At 46.6% G+C, this 20,047-nt stretch overlaps 1 protein-coding gene across 2 annotated transcripts; it reads left to right on the top strand.

The window, feature by feature from the left end:
- Window positions 1-2,857: 2,857 nt before the first annotated feature.
- Window positions 2,858-10,659, top strand: LOC123091408 (RNA polymerase I-specific transcription initiation factor RRN3). 2 transcript variants are annotated; one of them, XM_044512911.1, is made up of 16 exons: window positions 2,858-2,948; window positions 3,026-3,174; window positions 4,650-4,769; window positions 4,858-4,929; window positions 5,013-5,084; window positions 5,166-5,399; window positions 5,849-5,959; window positions 6,044-6,163; window positions 6,251-6,349; window positions 6,785-6,853; window positions 7,004-7,110; window positions 7,526-7,609; window positions 7,696-7,789; window positions 7,959-8,078; window positions 8,224-8,408; window positions 8,647-10,656. In XM_044512911.1, exons 2-16 carry the CDS (start codon window positions 3,070-3,072, stop codon window positions 8,813-8,815), a joined length of 1,761 nt encoding a protein of 586 aa, XP_044368846.1. In that variant the 5' UTR covers window positions 2,858-2,948; window positions 3,026-3,069; the 3' UTR covers window positions 8,816-10,656. The 2 variants fall into 2 exon arrangements, with proteins under 2 accessions (XP_044368846.1, XP_044368847.1); XM_044512912.1 differs by lacking the exon at window positions 5,849-5,959 and having other exon boundaries at window positions 8,647-10,659.
- Window positions 10,660-20,047: the final 9,388 nt, after the last annotated feature.

The raw sequence follows: 20,047 nt of genomic DNA, 5'->3' as shown, positions 1-20,047 counted from the left end.
GATGCATGAGATGAACATGTATGCAAAATGAGATGCACATGATGACATGATAAAATGCAACAACCAAGCAAATGACATGGCAACAACGACGAATAACTGGCGGACACCTGGCGCATCGGATCCGGGGCGTTACACTCAGTGTCCGACTTACCTCCGGAACCAAGGTCCTTTTGGACCTTCTCACTCTCCTCTTTACTCTCCCCTGCTGGCGCCTGGTATGGCGCCGAGGCCAGCATCCTTGTTAACACAGGAGTAGCTGAGTCTTCGAGAAGGGGAGCTGGACACCTAATCCGTTCCACCTTCTTTATCCAGCCCTGAAAAAAGATGATACTGTCGATATCTAGCCACTGGGTATTTAATTATAAGGTATTCGGCAAACAGGTACTTACCGGGGTATCCAGATGGTTACAGTCTAGGCCGACATCTTCGGTGGTGTCCGGCCATTGCCTTTGTTTCCCGAAGAATAATCTCCATATTCCTTCGTGCGTTGTGCCGAAGAAGTGCTGAAGAGTTTGCGGCCTTTCTGGATTGAACTCCCATAGGCGAAGAGGCCGTCGCTGGCACGACAGGGTCCTACGAACTAGCATGACTTGAACGACGTTGGCTATGTCGATGTCCCTCTCAGTGAGTCTTCGGATGCGACTTTGCAGAGTTCGCAGTTCATTCGTTGATCCCCAATCCAGCCCCTTGTTAATCCATGATGCAAGTTGAACCGGGGGCTGGATCGAAATGCGGGCGCAATTGCCCACTTGGAGCCGCGGGGCTCGGTGATATAGAACCACCCTTGCTGCCACGGATCGAAAGATTTGGCGAAAGATCCTTTCAGCCAAACGACGCTAGCAAGCTTTTTTACTGAAGTGCCACCGCACTCGGCCTGCTCCCCCTCTACCACTTGCGACCTCACATCAAAGGTCTTGAGCCACAAGACGAAGTGCGGAGGGGTTCGGAGGAAGGCTTTGCACGTGACGATAAATGCCGAAATAAGAAGAATAGAGTCCGGGGCCAGATCGTGAAAATCTAGCCCGTAATAGAACATGAGCCCTCGGATGAAGGGGTTAAGTGCAAACCCTAACCTGTGGAGGAAGTGGGATACGAACACGACCATCTCGCCAGATTTGGGGGTGGGAATAACCTGCCCCTCGGCAGGGAGCCGATGAAGGATTTCTGCGGTTAGGCACCTCGCCGCCCGAAGCTTGGCAATATCTCCCTCCGTGACAGAAGAAGCTACCCACCGACCTTGACGGCTGGATTCGGACATGATTGGGGCAACCGAAACCCGGGTGTTGGAACTCGGGGAAGCAGGGGTTGAGGAAGAAGCAAGCGTGAAAGAAAAAGACGGGTCTGTACCCCTATATAAAGGCTGCGAATATCAAACTTCTCCTCCTGGGCCTTGGAACTTACCTACTCCCAAGGAGTTGTACCCAAGCGACGGTTGGGTCACCCACGTCTGGGTTGGCAAGGATCCCCTAAAGAAGGGGAGACACGATCTCCGCTTGGATAAGGCATGCCAGTAAAACCACGTCTTGGGACGTGGGAAGATGGGCCAGCTAACGGTTCGAAAATAATGACCGAGCAGGCGTGATGTCATATTATCCAAAAATTATCAGCGGATTGAACTCGTGAAAATTATGTCCTCTGCCGTTGTGTATACAGGTCCGGATACAATCATTACATCTGAAGACTATCTCGGAGTTCGGAAAGGGGAACCCGCCTTGCAATGCCGAAGACAATCTGCGCGCCGAACTCATCGTCATTGAAGCCAGGTTCAGGGGCTACTGAGAGAGTCCTGGACCAAGGGGTCCTCGGGCGTCTGGCCTATTATTCGTGGGCCGGACTGATGGGCTGTGAAGGCATGAAGACCGAAGACTACACCCATGTCCGGATTGGACTCTCCTTGGCGTGGAAGGCAAGCTTGGCGACCAACTATGAAGATTCCTTCTTATGTAACCGACTCTATGTAAACCCTAGATCCCCCCGGTGTCTATATAAACCGGAGGGGGTAGTCTGAAAAGGACAGACATTACCATAGTCATACAGGCTAGACTTTTAGGGTTTAGCCATTACGATCTCGTGGTAGATCAACTCTTGTAATACTCATATTCATCAAGATCAATCAAGCAGGAAGTAGGGTATTACCTCCATAGAGAGGACCCGAACCTGGGTAAACATCGTGTCTCTCGTCTCCTGTTACCATCGATCCTAGACGCACAGTTCAGGACCCCCTACCCGAGATCCGCCGGTTTTGACACCGATAATGACATCAATGGAGGTGGTGCGTAGTGAAGATCATGACGACGGGTGAAAAGCGACCAACATGATGATGGATGTGGTCGTCGCTTTGCATGAAGTCATTTTGCGTTTGTCATACAAAACTATGCTTTTATTTTGCGAACTATGTTTTATTCTTCGAATCGAATTTAAACTTAATTATCGGAATCACTGTTTAATTCGCTTATGGGGGTTTTCGATTTGCGGACCGAAGATATGCTCTTTTACGGGTTGACTACGCGGGGTCTGCTCGGCAGCAGCCCGCGTCGGCCCGTAAATCCATTTTTTCACAAACTGTAAATGCATTTTGCGGGTCGGCATTATAAGGAGTCTACTAGAGATGCTCTTAGCACCACCCGCACCTACCACCCGCACCTCCTCATCCTGCCCACCGACCACGTCCTCGTGTGCCCCACTCGAGGCGAGGATATCTTCCACTCGACTAGAAAATGTCCCGCTCGTCTCTTCCCTAGTTGCCGAAATTCGAAAACGTCCCGCTCGTCTCTTTCCTCTCTCTCTCTCTCTCTCTCTCTCTCTCTCTCTCTCTCTCTCTCTCTCTCTCTCTCTCTCTCTCTCTCTCTCTCTCTCTCTCTCGCTTCGCCGTCGCCCCCCAGCAAAAACCCTACCTCTCGCCTCGCCGCCGCCTCCACGCCGCCGCCCTCGCTCCTCTCGGCTAGCGGGTGAGATCCCCACCCTCGCCTCTGCCCTCTTCGCCCCCCGCGCTTACCGGGCTCCGGAATTTCTACCTTTTTGCCAGGGATTCCAAGCGCGATATATCTCGAGGTGCCGGGCGCAGAGGCGATGGTGGCCAAGCTGCGGCGCGACGACATGTCGGAGGAGGCGAACCCCATCTGCGACTCCGTCGCGTTCGGCATCGTTGGCCAGGTGCTCCAGTCCGTGCGGATGGTGCGTCGTAGCTTCAGCCCCTCCCCTTTTGCTGCCTATTTGCAGTTGTTTTTTACTGGCGATTCTGGGAGGCCGTCGTTAGTTTTTGTTCGGTGCCTTGATTCAGAGAATTTGAGGAGGCATGCTGAATTTTAGTGCAGCTTTTAGGGCGTCTAGCCGTCTACAACTCCGCTCGCTAGACCTGAGCTCCCGCAGCCATGCATGTAGCGATCGGTTTAGGTTTCTTATTTCATTGTTTGTTTTTCTTCATAAGCGTCTACGCAGGTCTTAAGAATACACGGTCTCCTATCTTACTGAAAAGCCCCTTAAATTGGTAATCCTATTGGGAAACCCCTCAGCCAGCGAATGGTTTAACACTTCAGGTATGGTACTATACTTAAGAATGTCTTGTGAAACAGAGGTAGGACATGATTTACAAACTTCGGAGACGTGGCAATTAGCTAGTAATAATATAAACTTTACATAATAAACAAATGTGAGAATCTATTGAATATAACCAGCGGTCAAGTCATTGGAATGCTTAATGTCCAATTTAATGGTGTCATGATCCTGACTTAAAAAAAACTTAGTTGAAATTCCTGTTGTACCTTGTTCACTTCTGTTGCGTGTATTGAAGTCAACTTGGGAACTAGGTGCTTGCGTCCACCCCTTACACATTCAGGCCATCCATTGTGTACTATTGAGATCAAAGATAATAAATGCATTCGTTTATCATTTTATAAATAGTGCATTTCTTCAGAATAATATCGAGGCATCTAGTAATGGATTCAAGTTTGATATTCAAGGCTGTTAGAAGATGTGAGAGACTATGCCAGATGGATGTGCAGTGTGAGAGTTAGGATAAGTGTAAGGTGATTATTTTCCTATGGATGCAATTTTTGAATGCCAATTTGTGGGTTAGGCAGGAGGGCGCATGCTATTTCTTCTATTGATATTGAGCTTCCAGATGTTGCATGTTTCTGCCAGAGAACAAATAGATTTATTCAGCCTCAGGCATTACCCTTTCTAGAGAGTAATTATTATTGCTGTAGACATGCATTTTATGGAGGACAGCCATAAGTCCATAACCGACCCGCTAGATAGAATTATACTTATGTTGTTTATGGGCATTATTTGAATTATTTTCTGTTCTGACTGCTTATCGTGTAATTTCTTCAATCCATTCTTCTTGCTGCATATATGCACTCTACCGAGAGTGACTGTCCCATTCTATCGAGAGATTCTGTCCCATTCTATCGTGAGTGACTGTCATACCATACTCACTGGAGATACAACATACAATACTGTTGTTTATGGGCGGTTTATGTTGTGTGAAAATCTGTTCCTGTTCTGGCTCCACGTATCGAGTAAATCACTCGTCAGGTTGATCCCATACTAGAGGAGTCCATTCCAGCCATTGTTTTTGTTGTGTGACATCAATCTATATTCAAGAGCCGCGTCTAGCTGATCAGTCGACACCCTTGTCTTTGATTTAGGAGCCGCATCTAGCTGACTCGCATGCTCTGGAGCAATATCATAGAATTGTAGGCATTCTAGACACCAGCAAGAGAAGGAATCCTGATAAGGAGAACCCTGACAAGAAGGCTCTGTATGTGGTAAGACCTTAATCCTGTTAATCTATCCTACAATTTGTTCTACGTGACATCACTTCTGATAAAATGCTCATATTGCTTATTTTTCCAGACGTGTTTGAAGGCATTAGCATCAGAAATATCCAAAATAGACATCAATTACCATCATTCTCTTCTGAAAAATGTAATCTCATAATGACTACTTACTATTACATCTCCATTTGGTTTGTCGAGTTACTTGAATCTCACTAAAAACATGCATTTCAGATATTCACTGTCTCCATCTGGTATTTGCCAAATGATACCATTCCTGAGTTCTTGGAGCTAATAACCAGATTGGTATTCTTCTAATCGCACCTGCATTGTTTCCTGCATGATCTGCTTTTGAGTGTCTTACTTAATGATTATTGCTCCATCCAGGCTGCAGTGGCAGATGATTATCTCACAGAATGCCTGCATCTGCTAGTGAACAACTTCGTCCCACCTCTTGTTGATCGCACAAAGATGGTTAAATGGGCAGTTTCAAGGAAGACATATATTTTTTCTCAACTGTGCATGTGTTTGATAAGAATCTCCAATATTATACCCTTAGCACCAAAGGTCTTAAGGGGTATAATTGATAAGTGTATGCCGAACTTATTCGATAGCAAAGATGTAAGTGTGAACCCTAAGATGTTTTCTGTTTTCATAGTCTGTTGAGTTCTATGAGTTGCATTTCCTAATTAGCTTGAATTAATGCTAGGCAAACAAGACACAAATGCTGAAAAGTGATCTTGGTCTCCCCAGTTCACCTTCCAGTTAACCTTAAATCCTTAGAGATCCTACACGCCTACATCCTTTTGACAACACCGCAGATTTTCTTGAATATCAATGCCAACTTGCCATCATTTTAGCTTCTGTATGTTTGTGTGATGGGCCTTACCTGTGTTGAAAGCTTCTTCCATATCAAGTGATAGTTGGCATTGTGCTCCCTTGCCTATCAGCTTTGTGTCGACAATTTATGATTCTTAGTTTTGCCGCTTATATGCTGAAAATTCAGCTGAGAACTTTGTTCATTATTTCATAGAGCATCATTTCTTACTTTCTGGTAATGCCTTTCGCAGAAGACAATTTCATTTGTCGAGTGCATGTTGGGGCTAGATACTGGAAGGATGGGGGATCTTATCAGAGCTGTTTTGCTGGATAAAATTGTTCATCTTCTAACAGAATTAGATGTATGCTCAATTTTCCACTTCTTGTCTACCCTGCAAGGTCGCAACTGATTCTTGACCTCATTAGTTGATTGGTGAACTTTTCAGGTTAATATAACCTGGGAAGGTATTCTTCAAGAGCAACATAACAAAGGTATATTTGACATGGAGCTTCAAGATTTGGATGGCAATGAGGAGGAGGATGGCCTTGGACACGGAGGAGTAAAGGTCTGTGCGTTATGTTTAAAATTTCTGCCTAATTAATCGAGTAGTTTTACACCAAAGTTGCCAACTCACTCCCATTTTGTTGGTTAGGTTTTATTGGGAGCAAATGCACATGCTGAAAAGCTTGATGATTTAATGGTTGTTATATTTGAGCACTTCAAGTCATTAGATGCTCAGTGCCTGCATAAGGTGAGTACTTGCTAATTGCTACGCAGTTTATCAAGGCCTTTGCCAAAAAAAAACCCTTTTAAATTTAGCATCACTAACTTAATTCTTTCAGTTGAGTGACATTTTGGACATCTCTTCAGTTAAACTTTTAAAGATTCGACTGCCAGGATTGTTATAAATACATTATAAACATGAAAACCATATGTATATATTTGTCTTAAAAAGTAGCTCTAAAATATTATAGTTTATATCTTATGGATATACCCTAGTAGATATTAGTTGTCATCCGCTCAAAAAAGAAATAGTTGTCATAGTTAAATCTTGAAGACCGTGCAATGTCCAAAATGCCATCCTTTTTGTGAACTTGAGGGAGTAGTAAATAAGGAAATGTAACTGTTAAAGTTGAATGTTAGTTTTTCAGTTTGTCACTCTCATGTTCTCCTTTGAACTGGACAGGAATTCACAATTTTGAAGACTATATTTCGAGCATCTGTGCTGACAGTGGACACACCAAAATTTGTCCAGGTCAGAATCCACTGTTATTTCGTGTGTGTGTGTGTAAACTAGATTCACTGGGCTTTCGTGATTGTATTGAGTTTTATTCACCTTCATGTTTTCTCAGTCACCTTTTCACTTCACTTTCTTTTTTATTTGACTGCCGTTCTAACTTTGCAGTTTATCATGTTCTATATCTGCGCACGGGATCCTGAAATATGTGCTCTCGAATTTGCTCTTTTTCTTACTGACATTTTTAAGAATAAGGAAGAGGATCCAATTTCAAGGTATGTCGTAGCATGTGAGGCATACACCGTATGCACAACACTTCTATTTATGTCATGTGTTATTGGCTACGATCACTACTTGCTTTACATGTTGTGATGATTTGTAGAATCTTTGGTTTGTTGCCACATTTTGTTTTACTCATGTTTGTCAAGTGTGTGGCTGGTGTTTGCATTGTGACGACTGACGGCAGTTGCAGCGAGCCACACTTAGATCTTTCAACCACCTGTCAACATGTCTTTTTGCCAAGTTGCCACAATTTTGGCAAAAAGTGTTTACATAGACCATTCATGCATGCACCCCTCATATTTTCTGTGGCTACAGTCAGTAGTATATCCTGTTATGATTCCCATTTATAGCTAAGGCTTTTATACAGGTTGAAGAAACACTAATTACCACTTATGATTTGAAGTGCAGAATGTCCGCAGTTTCATATATTGGAAGTTATTTGTCTCGGGCAAGGTTTATTTCTGACGATACAGTTGTTGCTATCATTGGGAAGTGGGTACCCTCTAGAAATTCATCTATTTACGACTTGCCTGGTGTTTGTTCTGAGATCTGAAAGTATCTTCATTCGCTTTACACAGGTTAGTAGATTGGTTGGTTGACTACTGTGACCATGAGAGCACAAGAGAGTCCACACCAATTCCAAACCATCAGTTATTTTATGCGACCTGCCAGGTTAGTTATGCCATCGTGTTCCTTTTCTGACATCGGGGGGGGGGGGGGGGGGGGGTGATCACTGGACCAAATTTGTGTGGTACATGCATTTAGTGGTATTAGTAGTGCTTTCCTGTTTTTTTAATCATACTCTCTCTGAGCATTTATTTTCATATTTCTTAATCTACAGGCTGTGATGTATTTCCTTTGCTTTCGCTTGAGATATATTATGGATTGTCCAAATCTTAAATCAGATCTGTTCCGTATGCCTTTTGGAACTCTGTTTCACCACCAATTGGAACCTCTAAAGGTTTGTATGACATGCACTCTCTGCCTGCTTTGATAGTATATCCTATTTACGGATCTCCATGAGTAGCTGCATCTTGATGTGTGGAGCCATTAACTGGCAACACTATGCTATTTTAGCAATTCACACCGTCTTTTGATAATCCTAGGTATGCTTGCCTTCGATAGTAAGTGAGTTCCTGAGACAGGCGAAGGGTGCCAAATTGGTCGCTAAATTTGTGGATCCAGCAGCTAAAGATACAGTTGAATCTGATTGCTCAAGGACTTCTGGAGGAATCAATAGATTTGACATGTTCTTCCCGTTTGATCCCTACCTACTCAAAGAATCTGACAGGTTTACACCACTGACATTTTCTATTACTGAAGCCTACTACAGCGGCAATGAACTACTGCTCTTTGCATTGTTTGTGCTATGTCTAGCAAGCCTTGTTGTTCGACTTCCGGACTTCCCTTAAGTTTCAGTATTATACTTTGACAAGCTGTTTGGGTTTCGATTTGTGTTATCTGTATCTGGAGAACAGTTGCTAGTTGTCCTCGTCACACTCACAGTTTTGCTCCATTTGTACCTGCAGATACATCAGTTCACATTTCGAGGTCTGGTCCATGGTCATGACAGAGAGCGACGACAGTGATGATGTCCTTGACACCCCTGAGATGAACGCGGATGGTGGCGGCAGCTTCAGCATGCCCGCGAGGATCAAGCCTTCGGCGAGCCCTCCCATGTCAGGAGACCCACCATAGATAGAAGAAGATAAACAATCACTGTAGGTCCATTATTGTGCCGCCGCTGCCTCCGGCCGGCAAGCAAGACCCGATCCCAACTTGCTAGTTCTGCTGCCAAGCGCAGTGCCCTTGCTGCTAGTTACTACCAAGCTAGTGGTAGATGCTGCTAGTGCACCACTGCAAGCAAATAGTTAATTGAAGTGAGCTTGAATGATTGATTGCACCAATAGAAATACATCCAATTAAGAGAAAAAAAATTAAACTGGTATGCATATTAGTGTTGAATTCCAACCAGCACGGCTAGATTGCTGGGGACCTGACCACGGACAGAGCCGGTGGCGTTCTTGGCGAGGACTGACGCCAGGCGTCCTTGCCCCTGGTCGTGCAGCACTTGCTAGTTCAATTGAAGTTGACGACAGCGGCGACAGCCAGCACGGTGCAGGTGCCGGCGAGTAGGAGAGCCCGCGCTGGCGTTCTTGGTGCCACCGCAGACGGACCTGCTGCTCTCCGGGTTCTACCTCTGGGCCGGCGAAGCCAATGCATTGGACGGCGATGGCCACATCGAGCTGGTCTGCTCGCCCAACAACCCCGACGGTGCCATCCGCGAGGCCGTCCTGAGCTCCGAGTCCGGCAAGGCGATCAACGACCTTGTGTACTATTCACCTCAGTGCACGCCCATCACCGGCGCTGCTGCCCACGACATCAAACTCTTCACCATGTCCAAGATCACCGGCCACGCCGGCGCCAGACTCGAGTGGCCGCTGGTCAAGGACCGCGACGTGGCTAGGAAGATGGTGTACTTCATGGACCGGAGCGCTGGCGGGCCCTGCGCGCCGCCGTGGCCGCCACCGTCTATTGCAGCTTCACCAAGCAAACCGTGGGATCGATGCCAGATGCCCAACGCCCCAACCCAAGCACACAAATTCCGTCATTATTGCAACTTGCTTTGAATTCTCACTGGGTTTGCAATCAGAAGCAGCGTTCGCGTGGCTGCGCTGCGAGAAGGATGGCGTGGAGGACTGCGCCGAGTTCCTGCGCGGCCAAAGCATCGTGGGGCGGGGCGGGGAGCAGTTCGGGGGAGGCGCCAGGTGCGTCAGGGTCAACATGCTGGATGTAACGATCTGATAAAATTCGCTGGCGATTTTCACCTGATGGCATGCACACAGCTAAGTCGGCCTATGAGCTGCAGTTCATCGGATCAACCAAAATGGAAGTGTCACATATCATTTGGTCCGGCTGGGCCCCCGGCAAGTGCAGGTTCTTCCTTTGGACCGCGGCTCTTGGGAAAACACCATCGGCAGATCATCTACAACGAAGAGGCTGGGCCAACAACTACTTCTGTGCTCTCTGTTTTAGAAATCTGAAGACCCCAACGCACTTACTGGTTGAGTGCCCATGGGCTTGGTGCATTTGGGATCAGATTGCTGCTCAGGCAGGCATGCAACATCTACAGCCGGCAAACTGGCCGGCGATTGGCAACCTGAAGGGATGGATGTCCATTTGCTGGCACAATGCACCAAAAGAAAAGAAAAAAGGCACTATATCGATGATCCATCTGGTCGCCTGGGAGATATGGAAAGAACGCAATAGACGTGTATTTCAGCAGCGAGAAATGACGACCACCCAACTGATTAGGATTGTTAGAGAGGAGATTAATTTGTGGAATTTGGCAGGTGCCAAAATCCCATTTGATCCGGGCTGATTGTTTTTCTCTTCTTTCTTTTTAGCGCCAGGCCTTTTCTAGTGCTTTCTCTCCTGGGTTTTTTGCTTGTATTATTCCCTTGCTAATCAACGAATTTGGGAGATCTCCTACCAACATTCAATTTTGTGTTGCATGTATATTGAAATTGTGGTCCACCTCCTAATCTTGTATAATTGAGGTAGAGGCCTTCCCTTGTAATTATATATACGTGCACTAGCACCCCATCAATACAAGGTCTATTGTATTGCAAACTATCTCTTCTACATGGTATCATCTTGGTCGGTACGACCCTAGGGTTTTGCCGCCGCCGCCGCACCCTCCTCATGCGTGCCGCCGCCGCGCCGCACCCCACCACCGTCGCACCACGCCGCCGCCGCCACGCCGCACCACACCGCCGCCGCCGCCACGCCTCACCCCACCACCGCCGCACCACGCCACCGCCACGCCCCCCTCTCTCCCGTCGCGTCGCCGACGCCTATGCCGCCTCGCTTTCGCCTCCCGAGCCGCGACCGATCGCCGCCGCCGCGCCCTCCCGCTTGCGCCGCCTCTGCCCGTCGCGCCGCCTCCGCCCCGCTGCCTCCCTCCCGCAGCGCCGCACCCCCGCAGCCGCCGCTCTCCACGCCGCCGCTGCCTCTCCCATCCCTCCCAACCCTAACCCCGACCTACAACCGCCGCCCCTCCATCGCGCCGCTGCCCCCTCACCCTACCCGCGCATCGCCATGTCTTCACCCGGCTCCTCCACCACCCGCTCGTCGAACCCGTTCGCCGGCCCCGAGCCCTCGACCACCGCCATCCGTGACCTCAACATTGAGGCCCGAGTCCCTATCTGTCTCGACAGCTCCAGCACGTCGTACTACGCGTGAAAGACCTACTTCAACCTCATCTTCTGCGGGTACTATCTCACCGAGCACATCGACGGTTCTGTGGACAGCGCGTACATGCGCGGCGATCCGGAGTGGTCCGCCATCGAGGCCACGATCATCCGTTGGTTCTACCAGACGGTCTTGAAGGACATCTTCCACATGGTCATCGCTGAGGACGACGGCGCCTGCAATGTGTGGGCCAAGACAACGCTCTCTTCACCGACAACAAACTTCAGCGCCTTGTTTTCTTGCAGCAGGAGTTCTTCGGCTGTCACCAGGACAACTCCACCATCGATGAGTACTGCATGAGGCTCAAGATGCTCGTCGACGAGCTTCGCGACATCATCGCCAAGGTCTCTGATGACCTCATGCTGAGCACCCTCACCACCGGTCTTAACAAGGACTTCGGCAACGCGGCGTCCAACCTCACCCTCCTTCCGCAACCCACTTTTCAGCGCGTCGTCTCGTACCTCAAACTTGAGGAGCGTCGGGATGACGAAGCTAAAGCAGCGGGTCCAGCACACCGCCCTCGCCGCCGGCACCACCCGCGGTGGTCCTGCTCCTCCGGCCGCGCCTCGTCAGCCCGCGCCGCCCGCACCGGTCGGCTACTACCCGCTGTCGCCCGCACCGCCCGCACCCCCACGCCTCCCCCGCAGCCGCAAGGTGGCGGGGGCCGGCGCAACCGGCGGGGCGGCGGGGCCGCCGCCAGCAGCAGTCGCAGCAGTAGCAGGCGCCGGGCGCAGGGGGGTGCCCCGCTACCAGCAGCCGCCCCCGCCGTGGGCCGCCGGGCAGAACCAATGGACGGGCGTTGTCCATGCCTATCACATGCCCGTCCCGCGGGCCCCGCACAGGGTCTTCTTGGTCCCCGCCCCGCGGGCCACCAGGCGTTCCTCGGCGCCCCCTACCAGCCCTACGGTGCTCCGCTCCCTCCGCCACCCCTTGGTGTCTACGGCGCGCTTGCTCAGGTGCCACCCTATGGAGGCTAACCGCCGCCGCCGGTACCTGCACCGTGGGACCCCGCCCTGCTGGCCGCCCTACACTCGATGCCGTCGCCGAGTAACTACAGCGGTGGAGGCGACTTGTACATGGACTCGGGTGCTACTGCGCACATGGCAGCTCATCCCGGTAACCTATCCTCTTCCACTCCAGTTAACATACCCACTCGTATCACCGTTGGCAATGGTTCTTCTTTACCTATCGCCCATGTCGGTAGCACTAGTTTTCCTTCTAGTTTCACACCTATCACTATGTCTAATGTCCTTGTCTCCCCTCACTTAGTCACTAGTTTAGTTTCCGTTTGTCGTCTTACTCGTGAGAATCCTCTTACTGTTGAATTTGATGGTATTGGTTTTTCTGTGAAGGACGCCCGTACCCGGATGGTGCTTCACCGATGTGATAGCCCTGATGAGCTTTATCCCATGCACGCCGGCGCCTCCACCTCCACACCCGTCACTCTCGCCGTCGGCGTATATCTTTGGCATGCTCGGTTGGGCCACCCCACCCCCGTCATTTTGCGTCAGATTCTTAGGAGTTTTTCTTTCTCATGTAATAAGCTCGACGAGCATACTTGTGAGGCTTGTCGTTTGGGCAAGCACGTTCCTCTTCCCTTTAGTGCGTCTACTTCAGTTTCCATTTTTCCGTTTCAATTACTTCATAGTGATGTTTGGACGTCTCCCGTTGCGAGTAACACGGGCTATCTATACTACTTGGTGATTTTAGATGATTATTCTCATTATGTGTGGACTTTTCCTCTTCGTCGTAAATCCGATGCTTTAGCCACACTCACCGCTTTTTATTTCTATGTCACCAGCCAGTTCGGTCGCCCCATGCTCGCACTCCAGACTGATAACAGAAAAGAGTTTGACAATGTCACTCTTCGCACACTTCTCGCCTCTCACGGTACCACCTTTCGTCTGACTTGCCCTTACACTTCACAGCAGAACGGCCGCGCTAAGCGCATTCTCCGCAATCTTAACGACTACGTTCGCACGTTACTCTTTCACTCTAATGTGCCCGCTCGGTTTTGGCCCGATGCTTTCGCCACTGCCACTCTCTTAGTTAACATTCGTCCGTGTCGTCCTCGGTGGAACTACGCCCCTCATGAAGGAAATATGCCCTAGAGGCAATAATAAAGTTATTATTTATTTCCTTATATCATGATAAAATATTTATTATTCATGCTAGAATTGTATTAACCGGAAACATGATACATTTGTGAATACATAGACAAACAGAGTGTCACTAGTATGCCTCTACTTGACTAGCTCGTTAACCGAAGATGGTTATGTTTCCTAGCCATAGACAAAGAGTTGTCATTTGATTAACGAGATCACATCATTAGGAGAATGATGTGATTGACTTGACCCATTCCGTTAGCTTAGCACATGATCGTTTAGTATGTTGCTATTGCTTTCTTCATGACTTATACATGTTCCTATGACTATGAGATTATGCAACTCCCGTTTACCGGAGGAACACTTTGTGTGCTACCAAACATCACAACGTAACTGGGTGATTATAAAGGTGCTCTATAGGTGTCTCCGAAGGTACTTGTTGGGTTGGCGTATTTCGAGATTAGGATTTGTCACTCCGATTGTCGGAGAGGTATCTCTGGGCCCTCTCGGTAATGCACATCACTTAAGCCTTGCAAGCATTGCAACTAATGAGTTAGTTGCCGGATGATGTATTATGGAACGAGTAAAGAGACTTGCCGGTAACGAGATTGAACTAGGTATTGAGATACCGACGATTGAATCTCGGGCAAGTAACATATCGATGACAAAGGGAACAACGTATGTTGTTATGCGGTCTGACCGATAAAGATCTTCGTAGAATATGTGGGAGCCAATATGAGCATCCAGTTTCCGCTATTGGTTATTGACCGGAGACATGTCTCGGTCATGTCTACATAGTTCTCGAACCCGTAGGGTCCGCACGCTTAAAGTTTCGATAACAGTTATATTATGAGTTTATGAGTTTTGATGTACCGAAGGAGTTCGGAGTGCCGGATGATATTGGAGACATGACGAGGAGTCTCAAAATGGTCGAGACGTAAAGATCAATATATTGGACGACTATATTCGGACATCGGAATGGTTCTGAGTGATTCGGGTACTTTTTGGAGTACCGGAGAGTTACGGGAATTCGTATTGGGCCTTAATGGGCCATACGGGAAAGGAGAGAAAGGCCCCAAAGGGCGGCCGCATCCCTCCCCATGGACTAGTCCGAATTGGACTAGGGAGGGGGGGCCCTTCCTTCTTTCTCCTTCTCCCTTCCCTTCTCCTACTCTCACAAGGAAAGGAGGAGTCCTACTCCCGGTGGGAGTAGGACTCCCCCCTTGGCGCGCCCTCCTCCTAGGCCGGCCGCCTCCCCCTTGCTCCTTTATATACGGGGGCAGGGGCACCCCATAGACACAACAATTGATCAAGTTGATCTTTTAGCCGTGTGCGGTGCCCCCCTCCACCATAGTCCACCTCGATAATACTGTAGCGGTGCTTACGCGAAGCCCTACGTCGGTAGAACATCAACATCGTCACCACGCCGTCGTGCTGACGAAACTCTCCCTCAACACTCAGCTGGATCGGAGTTCGAGGGACGTCATCGGGCTGAACGTGTGCAGAACTCGGAGGTGCCGTGCGTTCGGTACTTGATCGGTCAGATCGTGAAGACATACGACTACATCAACCGCGTTGTGATAACGCTTCCGCTTTCGGTCTACGAGGGTACGTGGACAACACTATTCCCTCTCATTGCTATGCATCACCACGATCTTGCGTGTGCGTAGGAAAGTTTTTGAAATTACTACGTTACCCAACAGTGGCATCCGAGCCTGGTTTTATGCGTTGATGTTATATGCACGAGTAGAACACAAGTGAGTTGTGGGCGATATAAGTCATACTGCTTACCAGCATGTCATACTTTGGTTCGGCGGTATTGTTGGATGAAGCAGCCCGGACCGACATTACGCGTACGCTTACGCGAGACTGGTTCTACCGACGTGCTTTGCACACAGGTGGCTGGCGGGTGTCAGTTTCTCCAACTTTAGTTGAACCGAGTGTGGCTACGCCCGGTCCTTACGAAGGTTAAAACAACACCAACTTGACAAACTATCATTGTGGTTTTTGATGCGTAGGTAAGAATGGTTCTTGCTCAGCCCGTAGCAGCCACATAAAACTTGCAACAACAAAGTAGAGGACGTCTAACTTATTTTTGCAGGGCATATTGTGATGTGATATGGTCAAGACGTGATAAGGTATAAGTTATTGTATAAGATGATCATGTTTTGTTGAAGTTATCGGCAACTGGAGAAGCCTTATGGTTGTCTCTTTATTGCATAAGATGTAAGTGCCAAATAATTGCTTTACTTTATCGCTATGCGATAGGAATAGTTGCAAGAGCAATAGTTGGCGAGACGACCATGTGATGACACATTGATATAGATCAAGATGATGGAGATCATGGTGTCATGCCGGTGACGATAGAGATCATGACGGTACTTTGGATATGATGATCAAAGGCGCAAGATGATCATGGCCATATCATGTCACATATATTGATTGCATGTGATGTTTATCTTTTATGCATCTTATCCTGCTTTGATTGACGGTAGCATTATAAGATGATCTCTCACTAAATTATCAAGGTACAAGTGTTCTCCCTGAGTATGCACCGTTGCGAAAGTTCTTCATGCTGAGACACCACGTGATGATCGGGTGTGATAGGCTCTAAGTTCAAATACAACGGGTGCAAAACAGTTGCACACGCGGAATACTCAGGTTAAACTTGACGAGCCTAGCATATAACAGATATGGCCTCGGAACACGGAGACCGAAAGGTTGAGCATGAATCATATAGTAGATATGATCAACATAGTGATGTTCATCATTGAAACTACTCCATCTCACGTGATGATCGGACATGGTTTAGTTGATATGGATCATGTGATCACTTAGAGGATTAGAGGGATGTCTATCTAAGTGGGAGTTCTTAAGTAATATGATTAATTGAACTTTAATTTATCATGAACTTAGTCTTGGTAGTATTAGCATATCTATGTTGTAGATCAATAGCTCGCGTTGTTGCTTCCCTATGTTTTATATATGTTCCTAGAGAAAAGTAAGTTGAAAGATGTTAGTAGCAATGATGCGGATTGGATCCGTGATCTGAGGTTTATCCTCATTGCTGCACAGAAGAATTATGTCCTTGATGCACCGCTAGGTGACAGACCTATTGCAGGAGCAAATGCAGACGTTATGAACGTTTGGCTAGCTCAACATGATGACTACTTGATAGTTCAGTGCACCATGCTTAATGGCTTAGAATTGGGACTTCAAAGACATTTTGAACGTCATGGACCATATGAGATGTTCCAGGAGTTGAAGTTAATATTTCAAGCAAATACCCAAGTTGAGAGATATGAAGTCTCTAACAAGTTCTATAGCTAAAAGATGGAGGAGAATAGCTCAAGCAGTGAGCATGTGCTCAGATTGTCTGGGTACTACAATCGCTTGAATCAAGTGGGAGTTAATCTCCCAGATAAGATAGTGATTGACAAAATTCTCTAGTCACCATCACCAAGTTAGTAGAACTTCGTGATGAACTATAATATGCAAGGGATAACGGATACAATTCCCAAGCTCTTCGTGATGCTAAAATTGACGAAGGTAGAAATCAAGAAAAACATCAAGTGTTGATGGTTGACGAGACCACTAGTTTCAAGAAAACGGCAAAGGGAAGAAGGGGAGCTTCAAGAAGAACGGCAAGCAAGTTGCTGCTCAAGTGAAGAAGCCTGAGTCTGGTCCTAAGCCTGAGACTAGGTGCTTCTACTGCAAAGGGATTGGTCACTGGAAGCGGAACTGCCCCAAGTATTTGGTGGATAAGAAGGATGGCAAAGTGAACAAAGGTATATTGGATATAGATGTTATTGATGTGTACTTTACTAGTGTTTATAGCAAACCCTCGACATTTGATACTGGTTCAGTTGCTAAGAGTAGTAACTCGAAACGGGAGTTGCAGAATAAACAGAAACTAGTAAAAGTCGAGGTGCCGATGTGTGTTGGAAGTAGTTCCAAGATTGATATGATCATCATCGCACTCTCCCTATACTTTCGGGATTAGTGTTGAAACTAAATAAGTGTTATTTGGTGTTTGCGTTGAGAATGAATATGATTTGATCATGATTATTGCAATACGGTTATTCATTTAAGTTAGAGAACAATTGTTGTTCTGTTTACATGAATAAAACCTTCTATGGTCATACACACCAACGAAAATGGTTTGTTGGATCTCGATCGTAGTGATACACATATTCATAATATTGAAGCCAAAAGATGCAAAGTTAATAATGATAGTGCAACTTATTTGTGGCACTGCCGTTTAAGTCATATTGGTGTAAAGCGCATGAAGAAACTCCATGCTGATGGGATTTTGGAATCACTTGATTATGAATCACTTGATGCTTGCGAACCATGCCTCTTGGGCAAGATGACTAAAACGCCATTCTCCGGAACAATGAAGCAAGCAACAGATTTGTTGGAAATCATACATACTGATGTATGTGGTCTGATGAATATTAAGGCTTGCAGCGGGTATCATTATTTTCTGACCTTCACAGATGATTTGAGCAGATATGGGTATATCTACTTAATGAAATAGAAGTTTGAAACATTTGCAAAGTTCATATAATTTCAGAGTGAAGTGGAAAATCATCGTAACAAGAAAATAAAGTTTCTACGATCTGATCGTGGAGAAGAGTATTTGAGTTACGAGTTTGGTCTTCAGTTAAAACAATGTGAAATAGTTTCACTACTCACGCCACCTGGAACACCACAGCATAATGGTGTGTCCGAACGTCATAACCGTACTTTATTGGATATAGTGCAATCTATGATGTTTCTTACCGGTTTACCACTATCGTTTTGGGGTTATGCATTAAAGACAACTGCATTCACGTTAAAAAGGGAACCATCTAAGTCCATTGAGATGACACAATCTGAACTGTGGATTGGCAAGAAACCAAAGTTGTCGTTTCTTAAAGTTTGGGGTTGTGATGCTTATATGAAAAAGTTTCATCCTGATAAGCTCAAACCCAAATCGAAGAAATATGTCTTCATAGGATACCCAAAGGAGACTGTTGGGTACACCTTCTATCACAGATCCTAAGGCAAGACATTCGTTGCTTATAATGGATCCTTTCTAGAGAAGGAGTTTCTCTCGAAAGAAGTGAGTGGGAGGAAAGTAGAACTTGATGAGGTAACTGTACCTGCTCCCTTATTGGAAAAAAGTTCATCACAGAAATCTGTTCCTGTGACTCCTACACCAATTAGTGAGGAAGATAATGATGATGATCATGTAACTTCAGATCAAGTTACTACCAAACCTCGTAGGTCAACCAGAGTGAGATCCGCACCAGAGTGGTATGGTAATCCTATTATGGAGGTCATGTTACTTGACCATGACGAACCTACAAACTATGAGGAAGCAATGATGAGCCCAGATTCCGCAAAATGGTTTGAGGCCATGAAATCTGAGATGGGATCCATGTATGAGAACAAAGTATGGACTTTGATTGACTTGCCCAGTGATCGGCGAGCCATTGAGATTAAATGTATCTTCAAGAGGAAGACTGACACTGATAGTAGTGTTACTATCTACAAAGCTAGAATTGTCGCAAAAGGTTTTCGACAAGTTCAAGGTGTTGACTACGATGAGAGTTTCTCACTCGTATCTATGCTTAAGTCTGTCCAAATCATGTTAGCAATTGCCGCATTTTATGAAATCTGGCAAATGGATAACAAAACTGCAATCCTTAATGGATTTATTAAAGAAGAGTTGTATATGATGCAACCAAAAAGTTTTGTCAATCCTAAAGGTGCTAACAAAATGTGCAAGCTCCAGCGATCCATCCATGGATCGGTGCAAGCATCTCGGAGTTGGAATATACGCTTTGATGAGTTGATCAAAGCATATAGTTTTATATAGACTTGCGGTGAAGCCTGTATTTACAAGAAAGTGAGTGGGATCACTATAGCATTTCTGATAAGTATATGTGAATGACATATTGTTGATCGGAAATAATGTAGAATTTTCTGCAAAGCATAAAGGAGTGTTTGAAAGGAGTTTTTCAAAGAAAGACCTCGGTGAAGCTGCTTACATATTGAGCATCAAGATTTATAGAGATAAATCAAGACGCTTGATAAGTTTTTTTCAATGAGTACATACCTTGACAAGATTTTGAAGTAGTTCAAAATGGAACAATCAAAGAAAGAGTTCTTGGCTGTGTTACAAGGTGTGAAATTGAGTAAGACTCAAAGCCCGACCACGGCAGAAGAGAGAAAGAGAATGAAAGTCATTCCCTATGCCTCAGCCATAGGTTCTATAAAGTATGCCATGCTGTGTACCAGATCTATTGTATACCCTACACTGCGTTAAGCAAGGGAGTACAATAGTGATTTAAGAGTAGATCACTGGACATCAGTCAAAATTATCCTTAGTGGAATAAGAAAATATTTCTCGGTTATGGAGGTGACAAAAGGTTCGTCGTAAAGAGTTACGTCGATGCAAGTTTTGACACAGATCTGGATGACTCTAGGTCTCGATCTAGATACATACTAAAAGTGGGAGCAATTAGCTAAAGTAGCTCGGTGCAGAGCATTGTAGACATAGAAATTTGCAAAATACATACGG

The sequence above is a fragment of the Triticum aestivum genome, chromosome 4B (genome assembly GCF_018294505.1).
Source record: "Triticum aestivum cultivar Chinese Spring chromosome 4B, IWGSC CS RefSeq v2.1, whole genome shotgun sequence".
Taxonomy (NCBI): domain Eukaryota; kingdom Viridiplantae; phylum Streptophyta; class Magnoliopsida; order Poales; family Poaceae; genus Triticum; species Triticum aestivum.
Note: the sequence above shows the minus strand (reverse complement) of the source record. Positions and strands in the feature narration are given on the sequence as shown.

Excerpts from the sequence above, each read along its gene's own strand:
- LOC123091408 (XM_044512911.1), top strand. The coding sequence starts at position 3,070 with ATGGTGGCCAAGCTGCGGCGCGACGACATGTCGGAGGAGGCGAACCCC. Across the intron at positions 5,085-5,165 it reads TGGAGCTAATAACCAGATTG|GCTGCAGTGGCAGATGATTA; the intron begins GTATTCTTCTAA and ends TGCTCCATCCAG. Across the intron at positions 5,400-5,848 it reads ACTTATTCGATAGCAAAGAT|AAGACAATTTCATTTGTCGA; the intron begins GTAAGTGTGAAC and ends TGCCTTTCGCAG.